This window comes from Rhamphochromis longiceps, linkage group LG3 (assembly GCF_057381845.1).
Source record: "Rhamphochromis longiceps isolate RC_006_pf linkage group LG3, R_longiceps_female_GT1.1, whole genome shotgun sequence".
In the NCBI taxonomy this organism is placed as follows: Eukaryota; Metazoa; Chordata; class Actinopteri; order Cichliformes; family Cichlidae; genus Rhamphochromis; species Rhamphochromis longiceps.
In genome coordinates this window covers 70,057,872-70,072,785 of record NC_140559.1, presented here as the reverse complement: position 1 = coordinate 70,072,785, position 14,914 = coordinate 70,057,872, and the positions used below count along the sequence as shown (strand labels likewise).

Here is a 14,914-nt window from a genome sequence, read left to right as displayed (position 1 = left end):
TGGAGGCTGAAACACTGTCCTGTCAAACATCTCCCCGTCACCACTCCACTTCTGTCAGCCTTTAAATGAACCCTGCTCAAGTCTGTCACTTCTGTTTGGAGCCAAAAGGAAAAACTCTTGTTCAGTCGTTTGGAAAGACAACATTTCTGAAAGCACTCAAACTTCTTCACATTTGTCTTCAGACACATCCTGAACATTTAGGAACTAAAGAAAGTTTCAAACATCAAAGACATGAAATATAGAAAAACAACAACAGCCGCAGTCAGTGAACTCACCTCAGAGTCTCCAGTCGACAGTTTGGACTCTCCAGTCCAGCACACAGAAGCTTCACACCTGAATCCTGCAGGTTGAGGTTGTTACTCAGGTCCAGCTCTGTCAGATGGGAGGGGCTGGACTTCAGAGCTGAGGCCACAACTTCACAGTGAGACTCTGAGAGTCCACACAGAGTCAGTCTGTGATGATAGAAAATATAAAATGTGTTATTATAAAAGCAGAAAATCTGCACTATAAACACAGACTGAATGTATATGAAGACAAAACAGAGTGAGGTCATAATCTGATGAATCTGCTCTTCACATCTGTGCTTCAGCTCCTCTTACTGTGTTTGACATGACACAACGATTGAGTCTCTCTCAGACCTGCAGACTTTTAATGAGAATCTTTGTTTGGCTTTAATCTGCAGATGAAGGAGGAAGATGGTGTCACATTTAGGCTTCCATAATGTCCACAGTCTGTCACTGAGATCTGATCCAGAGTCAGAGTGAAGACACACATTTGGACTGTTTCCTGTTTTGACTCCAGAACATTTTGAATGAGTTCAGCTCAGTGAAGAGTTCCAGCTGGAAAGATGATCTCTGTTTGCTACCTGCTGTCAGGTACGACTGTTCACGTCCACACGCAGGAAAAACCTGCTGACTGTTACCAAACGGAGCAGAAATCTCATCACTGGACAATAATGATGAATGAACTCAGAGCTGCTGATATCAGATCTGATTTCAGGGGAACTAAACACAGAAATGATTGGCTCATTTTAGCTTTCTGAGCCATTATCTGCTGGTGTGTCGCTAGTTGGCAGAAAATGATTTGTATTCCTGTTCAGGGCTTCAGTGTTTATGAGTCCAGATCCAGGTGACAGCAAGTCAAAATGATGTTACCTGTCTGTGTCCAGCAGCAGCCTGGATTCACTTTGAATATTGTTATAACCTGACATGGATCAGTTTGTCTTTGATTGGTTTGTAAATGTCACTGTTTCCATTGGACCTGAGTGACGTACAAAGACAGAGAGGGAGAGAAAGGAGAGAGAGGATGGAGACAGCAAAGAGAGAGCAAACACAAACAGGTGAGAGTGGACAGGTGACCAAGGTCAGCAACCAATCAGAGAGCTTCTGTTTGACCCACAGTCACTGATGATGACTGCACATAACCAAGCAGTGTGTTACTCTGATATCAAATATGGATCCTGCTCTTATAATAATGATCATCAGATGATATTATTGTGTTATTTTGTAGCTGAATACGATGTTTGTGTGATTATCAGTGAAAGAAGCAGTGAGGAGGATGGAGAGAGAGAGAGGACAGAGGGTGAAGTTAGAAACACTAAAAGGATTTTTCATGGATTTCATGGATGATTTGAGTGATTTCCAGCAGGACACTTAAACATGTCAGTGGACGTCCTAAAGAACATATTCACTGATATGAAACGTGTCATTGAACAGGATTAATATCAGTGGAAACATGGTGGAAACAGCTGTGACTGCATGGATGTGACACACTTCAAATCTGTTCTCCACTCTTGGATTTGGGATCCATGGAGCTGCTGCTGAGTCTGTACAATAAAGGAATGGTGTGGAAGGTTGCAGCGTACGGACACAAACACTTTGTGGTTACAATCTGATTTTATTTTCAACATTAAACTACTAACCTACACTGATCAATGATGTTAATGATCACATCTGGACTCACCCAGCCTTTCTGCAGTTCCTCACAGCTGGAATCAGTCTCTGTCGTCCCCGCTTTGATGTTTTGTACTTCTGCAGGTCCAACTCATCCAGAACCTCCTCTGACATCTGCAGCATGAAGGCCAGAGCTGAGCACTGGAACTCAGAGAGTTCCTTCTCTGATCTGTTCTCTGACTTCAGGAACTCTTGGATCTCCTGAAATAATGTGAGGTGGTTCATCTCCATCAGACAGTGGAAGATGTTGATGCTTCTGTCAGGAGAGATTTCATCACTGTTCATCTCCTTCAGGTTGTTGATGACTCTCTGGATGGTTCCTGGACTGATCTCTGTCTGACCCAGCAGACCTACTAAGAGTCTCTGGTTGGACTCCAGACAGAGGCCATGAAGGAAGCGAACAAACAGGTCCAGGTGGCCATTTTCACTCTGGAGGGATTTATACATGGCTCTGTTCAGGAAATCATCCAGAGAGGACTCGTTGTATTTTTTTCCCAAAAAGTTCTTCAGCACCTTTGTCTTCCTGTTGGTGTGACAGTGGAACATGTAGACAGCAGCCAGAAACTCCTGAATGCTCAGATGAACAAAGCAGTAGACTGGTTTCTGGAAGATCACACACTCTCTTTTGAAGATCTCTGTACAAACTCCTGAGTACACCGAGGCCTCTGTCACATCCAGACCACACTGCTCCAGGTCTTCTTGGTAGAACATGATGTTTCCTTTCTCCAGATGTTCAAACGCCAGCCTCCCCAGCTTCAGAAGAACTTCCCTGTCAGCCTCCGTCAGCTCCTGTGGACTCGTCTCATGTCCCTCATGGTACTTGTTCTTCTTCCTCTTTGTCTGAACCAGCAGGAAGTGTGAGTACATGTCAGTCAGGGTCTTGGGCAGCTCTCCTCTCTGCTCTGTAGTCAACATGTGCTCCAGAACTGTAGCAGTGATCCAGCAGAAGACTGGGATACTACACATGATGTGGAGGTTCCTGGATGTCTTCATGTGGGAGATGATTCTGCTGGACAGCTCTTCATCACTGAATCTCCTCCTGAAGTACTCCTCCTTCTGGGCGTCAGTGAAGCCTCGTACTTCTGTTAGCCTGTCAACACATGTAGGAGGGATCTGATTGGCTGCTGCGGGTCGGGAAGTTATCCAGACGAGAGCGAAGGGAAGCAGATTCCCCTGGATGAGGTTTGTCAGCAGTTGGCTGACTGATGACTTCTGTGTGACATCAGACAGCAGCTTCCTGTTGGTGAAATCCAATGAAAGTCTGCTTTCATCCAGGCCGTCAAAGATGAACAAAAGCTGAGAGACAGCCAGCTTCTCTGCTGTGACCTTCTGTAATGTTGGATGGAAAACATGGAGCAGCTCCAGAAGACTGTACTGCTCATCTCTGATCAGGTTCAGCTCCCTGAATGAAAGCAGAACCACCACACTGACATGTTGGTTCTCCAAGCCCTCTGCCCAGTCCAGAGTGAACTTCTGCACTGAGAAGGTTTTTCCAACACCAGCCACGCCGTTGGTCAGAACCACTCTGATGGGTCTCTGTTGGTCAGGTAAGGCTTTAAAGATGTCCTGGCACCTGATTGGAGTGTCATGGAGGGCGTCCATCTTGGAAGCTGTCTCCAGCTGCCTCACCTCATGTTGGGTATGAACCTCTTCACTCTGTCCCTCTGTGATGTAGAGCTCAGTGTAGATCCTGTTCAGTAGGGTTCTACTTCCTGTTTCATCACTTCCTTCAGTCACACGTTCACATCTCCTCCTCAGACTGATCTTATGTTCATCTAAAACCTCCTGCAGACCAACATCTGCTGAAAGAAAGAAAAACAATGAGACTAAAGAGAAAGAAAACTCTTCAATGTCTGAACAACACAAGAAGTCCAGTTTTCAGAAATGAGTCCATCAGCAGACAGATGTTCAGTCTTACTTTGTACACAGCTGCTCTGACTGGCTGTCTGCAGTCCAGCTCTGCTTCTGGATCTTTCTCCACACTGGGGACAGGAGGAGTCTCCCGATGAAGCAGACTGGTCCCAGTATGAGGAGATGCACTGTCTGCAGAACCAGTGTCCACAGCTGGTAGAGACTGGATCCTTCAGGACGTCCTGACACAAAGCACAGCAGGACAGCTGCTCCTCCTCACAAACACCACTCCTCTTCCTCTTCCTCTCTCTGTGAACACATTTCTTCATCACTAAAACATTTACTGTCAGTGAAAAACATCCAGATGTGACCAAACTGCAGTTCCTCACAGTTCCTTTGATTTCATCAACACTAATGAGCTGCTCTTCCTGTCTGCCTGTCTCATTAAACACTGAGTGATGAATACAAACTCAACACTTCCTGCAGACTTCCTGACTTCACAATAAAAGCTTTCCATCAGAGAGACACAGTTATGACTTTCACTGTTTTACAGCCGCTGTGTGCAGATTATCTGGGTCAGTTCACTCTGAAGCAGCTTAGAAGTGTCTGTGTAGAGCCGTGGTCTGACACACAGAGACTTCTGATTTTCTCTGTTTAAACAAACATGATGAAGATGAGCAGGTTTCTCTTCTAGTATAAACTCTGTGTCTCTCTGGCTGGCTCATGATGGCTTTTCAGGTTTTATGTTTTGCTCTCTCCTGCTAGCGTTTTGCCTGCCTAGGTGGAGCTTGTAATGGCCTCTCGCTCTTGGTCCACACAGCTATGATGATTACACCACCTGTTGCTGATTCACCTGGGCTTACCGGTAACCATTTAATGCTGCGGCATGGAGCAGTTTGTCGCTGGGACATTGACCCTCCTGTGTTCATGATCTCAGCTCCTTGCTAAGAAATCTCTCTCTAAATTCACCAGTTGGGTTAACTTTGTGTATACTTTGAGTAAATATTTCCCCGGACCTGGTTACAGACGCTTACCTGTGACTCCCGTGTGTGGCTGTGTGAGTGGAGAGCAGGACAAGAGTGACTGAAGAGGAGTGAGAGTGGACTCCCTTCCCTCTTTTCCCTGGAGCCCTGGACCCCCTCCCCAACTCACTGTACATATATAGAGCACTGTGGTTCACCCCTTTGGTAAATAACCTGTCACCTTTTTGTTTGTCAGAACTCAGTCTGTGCTTGAGTTCCTCTGTTAGCCATGACATTTTGTTGGTTCTCTCTCTTCAGGTCCCTGTAAGTGTTTGATCTAAAACATTATATTTATTCTGCTTTGATTGTTTTGTGTGCTGAGGGACATTGTTGCACGATCCACTTTTTCTTATCACTCAAATATCCTGATACTTTCAGAAAGTTGGAGAGCTCTCCTGGCTTGCTTAGTCTTTGCTCTGTACTGCAGTACTTGCACTGGTTTCACTGGACAAGTCTGCATGTGAATCTACAACTGATCTGACATTGTGGCACAAACACAGTAAACAAACACTACGAGCACCTTGTTTCATGTGCAGTGGCTTTCTTCTCATTCTGCTACTCAACACTGTATGAAAAGCCTCTCACTGCCAGCATCCTTCCAGCCCCACGACAACAAGACCAACTCACATCTTCACAACACCAAGAATTTTTCCCCTTTTCTTTGGAGAAACTGAGAAGCCAATAGGATTGTAGCTCAAACTTGCCCACAGTCCTGCTTCATCACTGCTCACTCCTACCTGTGTTGGTGCTCAGTGGACAGTCATTAGGGTTGCCAACTCCCTGAAAAATAAATAAGGGACACCTCGTGGCCAGGGCCGGGCAACCTAGTTGTCTTCACCCTTCCCAGTGTGGTAGCTCTTTTTTGTGTGTGTGAAATTATTTTTTAACCATTTGACTTGAATTTGATTTAAGCAGATGCATATTCTATTCTTTGTGATATGACCATATGGGAAACAAATGATCCTTTAGCCATTTATTTTTAGCTCAAAATGACAACATTAACACAGTAAAACAGGTCTCTTTCTTAAACAGAAGCCTGTCATGCTTAACTTTTGAGAATAAAAGTAAATCTTTCTTTAAAAGAACTCTGTCCTGCTTAACTTAAAATTATATAAATTAATAGAAAACAATAGAACGAAAAATATTCTGTGCACATTTAGTGCATTTAGTACAATTGGCTTCAGCTGAGGTATTATTTCAGCTTTTCTAATGCTAATCAGCTGCTCCTGTTTGTAAACCCGCTTGTTCCCATGATTACGCATCTTAACTCATCATCATTATTCATCTATGTATTACTTTTATGTATTAGTCATCTATTTGTTGTAATCATCTATCCTTGCAGTTGTTTATTACACAAAATAAATTATATTATCACACTTCTGGCCACATAGCGCTGATATTCACTGCACATGCCCATTTTAACCTTAACCAGAGGGTTTAAAAAACAAACCAGTGTTTACATAGCATATCTGCTTCTGCCGTGGCCTGGTGGACAAGAAATTGGTTAAGGGTTCCCCGAGCTTTCACGCCCCTCATGTTCTTCTTGTGCCCACCATTAGAAGCATGCCTATGGAAAAAGTGCGCCAGCACACAGTGCAGTGCGCTTTATAGGTGTTATGGTGACCTTTTCCAGCCAGGTGTTTCCCTTTTCCCATTCCTCCCTGTGCTTTTGCAGCCTTTTTTTCTTTCTCTGAGCGAACAAACATTGCTGCTCTAATGCTGGGCTCACACTGTGCGATCTTTGGCCCATTTTGAGCCGATTTTTGAGTCGTGCGACCGATTTGGTGATCGGCCCGATTTTGGCCTTCATCGTGCATCGTGTAGTATATGTGGGGTAACGAGAAGCGATTAACACCTCGAGCAGCTCCCGATCATCAATCGCTCGTGAGCCGCTCACACTGCTCACGCGCAAACACGTAAACGTCGGTGAAAAAGACAGAGCAGCACGGCTGTGCAGCGTGTGATCTGGACACAAGCGATGGAGGCACAACTGTAGAACTTTGGAAAGCTCATCAGAGCCTTTTCGATGTGGCATCACAAAATTATCACGACCACAACAACCGTGAAAATAGTTGGATTTACATGCTGCTCAATCACAGCTGCCTGATCAATGTTTTTCATTAGCAATTTAGCAAAGTTGATGGTGGTGGTTTGTGTGTCTGTGTGAGTGAAAGACAGAGAGAGCGACAGATTTTCTGTTATAACCTTCATGTTATGGAGGCACAGTGTGAGCACTCGGGTCGCATCAGAGCATCGGGCGGTATAGTGTGAGACCTGCATCGTGACCTACCAACTTCTAACCCCTGCGAGTCAATCGTGCAGTTTGAGCAGGAGCTGAATAACGTGACTGAAAAAACTCGCACAGTGTCTGCCCAGCTTTAGGTGTACTGTCGTCCGAGACTTGCACCGCAGTGTCAGCGTTTGTTTCCCTGTTGGCCATGCTTCTTGTTGTGGTCATCTGTTGTCTTCCGGTATTTTCTCCGCAAGCGACCTTTCCTCGACCAATGAGATGAGCGGTATTGTCATAAGTGTGCTGTCAGCTCATTGGTCACAAAGCAGGAGAGGGGCTGGGAATTAAGTTTTCCAACAAAGCGTTAATTCCATGAACATTTATAGACTACTTTTGATTCTCACTGTATTACGGGACAAAGTGTGTCCCTTATTAGCTCAATACGGGACGTGTGCTTTTGTTTCTAAATACGGGACGATTCCGTTTTTTAAGGGACGGTTGGCAACCCTAACAGTCATAGCCTGCTGCTAGCATGAATGCTAAACGTACTGCTGTGGATGATCAGCAGAAAAACATGTGGTCAGTTTGACTGTTTGCTGTATTTAAAGTGTTTTTCTCAGTTCGTCTGTATTCAAAGTGCATTCGGGGCTTTAGCTGACAGCTCTTTGTGCTAACAAACTAAACTCTCTTAGTTTAAGCCAGCAGACTTTACCAAACACAAAGCCTGCTGCTGCCTCCATGGGTTAGCTTGTGTGACTGGTGTTTACAGCAATGAAATCTAAATCACACTAATGTGTCCTCCAAGGTGTTTGGTGGGAGCACTGAGTGAAACATAAGAGCTCTGGTTAAGCCTCATCAGCTGGATAGGCTGTCCACCCTAGTCCAGGCTTTAACTCAAATCTCTGACTGGCTTTCTAACAATTACCTTGTTAGAACAAGACAGAGACCATGATCATAGCTCCTCCTGATCTATATTCTAAAATCAGTCAAGTTGTTGCCCCTTTCTGTTCTTCTGCTGAGCCAAATATTCGAAATCTTGGAATAATATTTGACTCTTCTTTGGGCCTTGACTCACATGTAAAGTCTCTGTCTCGTTCCTGTTTCTTTCATTTAAGGAATATTTCTAAACTGCGACATATGGTCTCCTTAGCTGAACTGGAAAAAATTGTCCATGCATTTGTGTCATCGCGTTTAGATTATTGTAATTCCCTGTTTACCAGCTTGGATAAATCATCTCTTTCTCGCCTCCAAGCTGTACAAAACGCAGCAGCCAGACTACTAACTCGCTCTACCCAGCGAGCTCACATCACTCCTATTTTATGTTCTTTACATTGGCTCCCAATAGATTTTAGAATTCGTTTTAAATGATTGTTTTAACGTACAGAGAACTAAATGGCCCCAGATTATTTATCCAAGCTTCTCACTAAACACACTGCTGCTCGCTGTCTCCGCTCACAGAGTTTGTTGGTTGCTCCCAGAACACGTCTGAAGATGAAAGGGGGCGGAGCCTTTCAGTCTGTGGCACCAAGGCTGTGGAACAGTCTACCTCTACAACTACGTTTGGTTGACTCTGTGGGATCCTTTAAAAAACAGTTAAAAACTTTACTGTTTAAACAAGCTTTCTGTTGACCAATGCTGTTTACATTTTTATATTTTTCATTTACATTTAAACTCTATATTGTGTATATTGTGCATTTTGCTATTTATCGTACTGTTTATTTTAATCTCTGTGTGCAGCACTTTGTGACTACCTGTCTATGAAAAGCGCTTAATAAATAAACTTTACTTACTTACTTACTAAAATAACAAACAGGGCTGTGAGAGCAACTGAAGTGATAAAAATACTGTTTAAAGATAAAAAACACTTTGATGTTCTCTCGTCACCTAACAAAGTCCAAACCCTGTGAACTATTTTAGCTTTAATAATTGTGGATTCAGGTATCCTGAACCCATCTTTGGACATTTGTAATTAAATATTTTAAAACTCCATCAGAGACTCCTGATGTGGCTGTTTGGAGAAGGAAAAGAGGGACAAAGTGGAGCGTCGAGCTGAGGCTTCATTCACTGCAAACCTACAGTTATGTTTCCTTATTTCTGCTGTTTGCATGTTCACAGCTGAAATAAAGCTGCCTCTTTGACTTCATCCTGTTGTGTTTGGGTCCAATCCTGCCTGCCACACAGCGCTACAGGACAAAGTCTAAGATTTTTACCTTTTTAATGAATCTTTGGTCATATTTATCCAGGAAAACACAAACATGTAAAGGAGTCATCACAGTTCTCTGACCTCGTTGGTCCAGGTTCACCACTGAACTCTGGAGGTTGACCTTTGGACCAGTCACTCCTCACAGACGGACAGCTGGATCCTGCAGACTGTGACCTCTGACCTCTGCAGACACAAACATGTTTTATTCAATGATCAATTCTCTGATGAAGTGATTGAAGCAGCTGTGGTCACACAGACTGCAGATAATGCAGCTGTTTCCTGTCAGTAACAGTCCTCTTAGATTAGAGTTCAGCTTTTTACAGGAAAACAAATGTCCCTGAATGCAACAGTGAGACACAGTCTGCCTGTGTGGCTGTGATAGCTGCCGTTAGGAGCGCTCATGTGTTTGCAGTTAGACGAGGAGATGTTACCATCATGGACACGTTAACAAATCCTGCAGCATCACGTGGCACAAACACTTTGTGTTCCTGTCATCTGCAAGCAACAGGAAGTTCATTAATAAAGGCGGGATGGAGACGCGACTGTGATGGTTCTCCTTCATCCAGCTGTTACACACATCTGGGCTCACACGACGAGCCTTTGTCTAATACAGCAGCAGCTCTCTGAACACTTTTCTGAAGAGGAGCTGCACAAACCTTTGTTTGCTTTCTAGAGCAGCGTATCAAAGTCAAACTACCCACTGCTAGCAGCTGTTTCTATCATAGTTTAGGATCCAGATGTGTGAGGTCTAGATTTACACCTCTGATTAAAATACATAGTTAAAAACAGCCAATTGAGTCCAAATGTGTCTTAAACCAGATAAACTGACAGTTACAGCTGAGCCTGTGTGTCCTTGGAGACACTGCTCTGCTACAGAGATGCATTTTAGAAACCAGGAAACATCAAAATCATTTAAATCAGAGAGTTCTTGTTACTAACAGCTCACCTCTCTGCAGCAGAGACTTTAAAATCAATGATAAAATCTTACGCCTAAATTAACTTTACTGTTAACGAGTTTTCATGTTTCTGTAATCCACCAGTGTGCTCATGCTTTTTTAATTGAAAACATATTTTTAATGATCAAATATAATTATGTTTGTTATTTGTGGATTTTAAATGTCCTTGACAGAGACAGATGATGATCATTATCCTGCACTGTGGTCTCAGGTTTGGTCGAGCTAGCACAAAGAATGGCTATGTTGAACTTCCTCCTGGGATCTACACTAAGAAGTGAGTCCAACATTAGCAGGGTCTCTTTCCTTTATCTGATTCACTTTAGCATTCACAGTCACGTGAAGCTTGTTATTAACTCGATAAGTCAACCCAGGGTTTCAGCTGAGCGCTCACATGAAACACATGGTGTTGGCAGCATCTGATCAGTCATATTCATGGAGACGTGTATCAGCAACAGAGCAGCTGAGTTTGCAGAAGGAAGTCAAACTAAACCATAGGCTATACCACCTGAAACACCTGAGTGGAAGCTCCTCCCTACACTGTGTTTGAAGCAAAGCACAAAGGAGACACCTGCTGGAGCAGCTGGAGTCCTACAGACACTCAGCCTCTTCACTACACAAACACCTCCTACAACATCCACTCTTTCCACTCTGACTGCTGTGTTTGTGGAAACACTCCAACACACACCGCTTCACATACCAACATAGAAATGTGTGAAAAAGAGCTGAGCTGATATTAAACATGAGGATTTATTCAGAAATACAGAGTCAGGAACAACATCTAGACACACATTACCTCTCAGCAGCAGAAGAACAGCCTTTAAAGTTTATACCGATATCCTTTGACTCGTTGCTCTTTAAGGAAACACAGCTGGGTTCAGGTCCAGGAGATTCTGGCCTCTTATTGATCCTAAAAGAAAAACAATTGTCGCGTATTCAGAATATTGAGGATGAGAACAAAACAACGAAGGTCCAGAAGAATTAGGTCAAACGATGATTTTAATGAACACATGCGTAGGGAGATGAACACCGTTACACAATCAGCGTCGATCTCCGCCCAAAAGTACACAAGCAGTTGCTTTTATAACATCAGGGTATTATTACGCCCCCTCTTGCGTCAGAGCAGATACTTGCATGAGTTAAAAACACAAATGTTCTGTTGACAACTTTTGACACAGTTTGAAAAGAACATCGTCTCCGTCTCCACGCCAGGTGCTTCCTGTAGCTCGTCTTGCTTTCACTTATCCCTGGAACATCAGACGCACGTCCTGCAGCAAACTATCACTTATGCAGGCACAAAATGCAGTTACAAGCAAAATATGTCTGAACTCTAACCTAGAATATAAGTCTACCTACGGTGTGTGTGTGTGTGGATGTCTCGACCTCAATTGCACTCTGTCTCACCTCTCGCCTACTAAAGCTCACACCCAGACAGAGGCCACTCTCATATGTGTAACAATTTAACTGAAACTATATGTGTAATATATTGAATAAATGCTTTAATCAAATGCCACTACTCAAAGCTCAATAAAAAGGATATAAACGAATAAAAGATAATAATGAATACTTGTATCATGTGTGTTTTGTAAGCGTGTAGGCAATCCTTCCATACCTGTAAGTCACTTTGCACAATAGATCGGCATCGCGACATCGCGCCAGACGAAGCTTCTGACCATCAATTATCAGACTGAGCTTAAACTCTTTAAAAGCACAAACTGCAAGATGTGTATAAAAATAGTTATAACTGCACCTGGAATAAAGGTTAATATTGGATTATGATAACACCTGTAAAACAAGTTTTAACGTAATACCAACAGCATCAATAAATGCTTTGATGAAATGATGATTAATGCAATGGTAATGATAATGGTTATGACAGTAACAGTAACATATCTCCCTGATCTCCACACAATAAATGTAACAGCTTCATGAGACAGGAAGGAAAAAATGGAAATGTTAAATTAAAGACATGATGAACAATCTGAAACTCATAAAAATAATGTACTTACTCTTTGTCACATAACAGTCTTTTGTTAAACTTTTCAATAATACCCTTTGACATGTTGCTCTTTAAAACACACTTTTACTCCCTGACCTTTGACCCAGTGTGACATGTTGACTCACTACCTCAGACAGCTTAAAATAGTCTTTTTGTTTTTTGGTGCTGCCTAAAAGAACCGTAAATATCTGTCCTATATACAGTTATGTTCATATATTTTTGTGCTACATCAGGAAACTCAAAAACATAGTTTGTAATATTTTAATCCTTATTTTTAAAACTGTTTTTGTCATTTTTCTTCTCCCATTGCATCAAAAATCATTATTTACACTGAATAAATGAGTCAGCAGCTCTCTTACATTCTTGCTGCAGGTTCATTACTGAAGTCTGGAGGGTTTCCTTTGGACCAGTCACTCCTCACAGACACACAGCTGGATGCTGCAGATCCTGCTCCATCCTCTTCCTCCATCTTCTTGATGTCAGGGTGGAGTTAGTCTGAGAGGCAAACACACACACTCAGAGGTGCTGTTGTACTGGAAGCATCACACTGACGGGTTTCTAAAGTTCTCATTGATCATTTCATGGAGTTTCTGTGGTAAACACTGTCCTGTGACGTATGTGTTATGGTGAGGGTCATGAGGGCTAACCAGCCCCACTCCTTCCTCCTCATATTTCAGCCTGAAGCACAATAACAGCCTAAACCTAACCAGGGCCCTGTTTCAGGAAGCCGGTTTAGAAAACTCAGAGTGAAAAACGATACTCAGGGTTGAGTAACCCCGAACTGTCCAACTCGGAATATTCGGTTTCAGAAAGGCTGATAACAAGTAGTTCAATCAACGCGGAGTTGCTTTAACCCCAAGTTAAGCGCACGCACGAGGATACATAAAGCCCTGATTAGTGGAGCACAGATTAAGCGAGTCACCATGGAGACGGAGGGAAAGAAGGCGCGGTCAATGTATTTTACAGCGCTTGAGGCCGAAATTCTGATGGCAGCATATGCCGATAACATGCAAATTTTGCAGAAAAAAAGTAACACAGCCTCAGCTGCAAAAGAAAGGGAGCATGCATGGCAAAACATAGCCGACAGAGTCAATGCGTGAGTGTTAATGTAAACATTGATCTAGGGATTTCCACCCATTTAACATGTTATTTATTATATTTTATTTGTTATTTTATACATTTTATTTTGTGACGTGATGTGAGCGCAGGTGCAACCCAACAGGCCCCAAACGTTCCTGGCAGCAAGTAAAAATGAAATATAAAAATATAGTCCAAACAGGTAAGGTGTAATTGTATTATGAGCCATAGTGCTTGGTCTGTTTGTCCCATGTAAATCAATTACAGTTAGAGGCTACATTAATTTTCTTTCTGTAAGCACTTATTGAAATTATCTGAGCACATTACAAGTACATATTTGCTTACTCTGTATGCTCAAATGTGACCCGTTATGGCCAACAGAAAAAGAGCGGAGGCCCGAAAAACAGGTGGGGGTCCTCCACCACCACCGCTCACAGAGCCTGGCCACTTGGCTTCCACATTTGTGATAATGTTGGCAGCATCACATATGATCTTCACAGTGCAGAGAACACAAATTAGCATCCATTACTATAATGAAATGATTTGTTAGTTTGAAATGCTACAGGGAACTATGTACCTGCACATTAATGCTGTGGAAAGACTTCCTGTTCACATAGTCTCCTTCATTTACTGAAGGAGCAATGATTGGAATGTGAGTCCCATCTATACAGCCAATCACGCCTGGGAACCGTGAGAATAAATGTAAAATTTAAGTAGTAGTTCAAGTATCACCACATCATGAATTAAGTTTTGGTCATCCTGATACCTGCAATTTTGTGGCATCCCTCTTTGATAAATCTTGTGGGTCTATGACCGGGGAACACCACAAACGGGTACAGGAGACGTTTCAGTGCAACTGTAACATTCCTGACTGCCCGACAGATGGTAGCCTTGGAAACGTGCTCAGCGTCACCAATATTATACAGAAAGCTCCCGTTTGCAAAAAACCGAAGTGCAATACAAATAATATGTACAGAACTGAGAGGATGTCCGCGATGTGTCACATGAGCAATATTAGGCCTGAGGATGTTATTCAAATGAATTATAGACCCACCTGTTCTCTGATTGGATTGTTAAATTTGTGATTGACATGACATTGGCCAATCAGATGAAAGGCAGAAAAATAGGGTCGTACTTGTAACTTGAAACTTGAGTGCAGAGTTTCACACGTATTCCTTGGCTAAGTCCACACACAAATTATTTTTACACCTACAAATCCTGGTTTACAAGTACAAAATATTTATGACCACAATTTGAGCCCATACAGCCACAGACTGACGGAGGCAGGAGAAGCTGCCTACAGACATCAGTCAGTGGATCCACAGTAACATCGAGTTCAGCTGCTGATCATCAACTGTTTCTGTCTCGTTCCTAGACTCTGATCTCACATAAAACGAAGCAGATTTATGCTGAAACTAAGCTGCACACAGCTGATGTCAGCCAGGAAAACAGTACAGACTGCTAACGTTACCTTAACATGGAGACGATCAACTGCGCCACAACATTCACGAAAGCGAAAGTAAAAGCAACGGAAGGAAACGCCCAGAGAGGCGTTTGAGGGACGGTCAGAGTCAGGAACCTCAGAAACGCATCAGGCTGGAGTTTAATTCTGTTTTCATCTTTAGAA

General features: G+C 42.9%; 1 protein-coding gene across 1 annotated transcript; it reads right to left on the bottom strand.

Moving 5' to 3' along the window:
* Nucleotides 1-271: 271 nt before the first annotated feature.
* On the bottom strand, nt 272-12,708 carry LOC146676596 (protein NLRC3-like). Its single transcript, XM_085401217.1, has 6 exons — nt 12,570-12,708; nt 11,008-11,148; nt 9,340-9,441; nt 3,871-4,112; nt 1,963-3,754; nt 272-452 (listed from the first exon to the last, which is right to left on the bottom strand). The coding sequence occupies exons 1-6, from the start codon at nt 12,677-12,679 to the stop codon at nt 272-274; spliced, it is 2,568 nt and encodes an 855-aa protein (XP_085257343.1). The 5' UTR covers nt 12,680-12,708.
* Nucleotides 12,709-14,914: the final 2,206 nt, after the last annotated feature.

Coding starts and splice junctions, on each gene's coding strand:
- LOC146676596 (XM_085401217.1), bottom strand. CDS start 12,679: ATGGAGGAAGAGGATGGAGCAGGATCTGCAGCATCCAGCTGTGTGTCT. Junction 4,113..9,339: donor GGTGAACCTGGACCAACGAG/GTCAGAGAACTG, acceptor ATGTGTTCACAG/AGAGAGGAAGAGGAAGAGGA. Junction 453..1,962: donor AGGAACTGCAGAAAGGCTGG/GTGAGTCCAGAT, acceptor CTATCATCACAG/ACTGACTCTGTGTGGACTCT.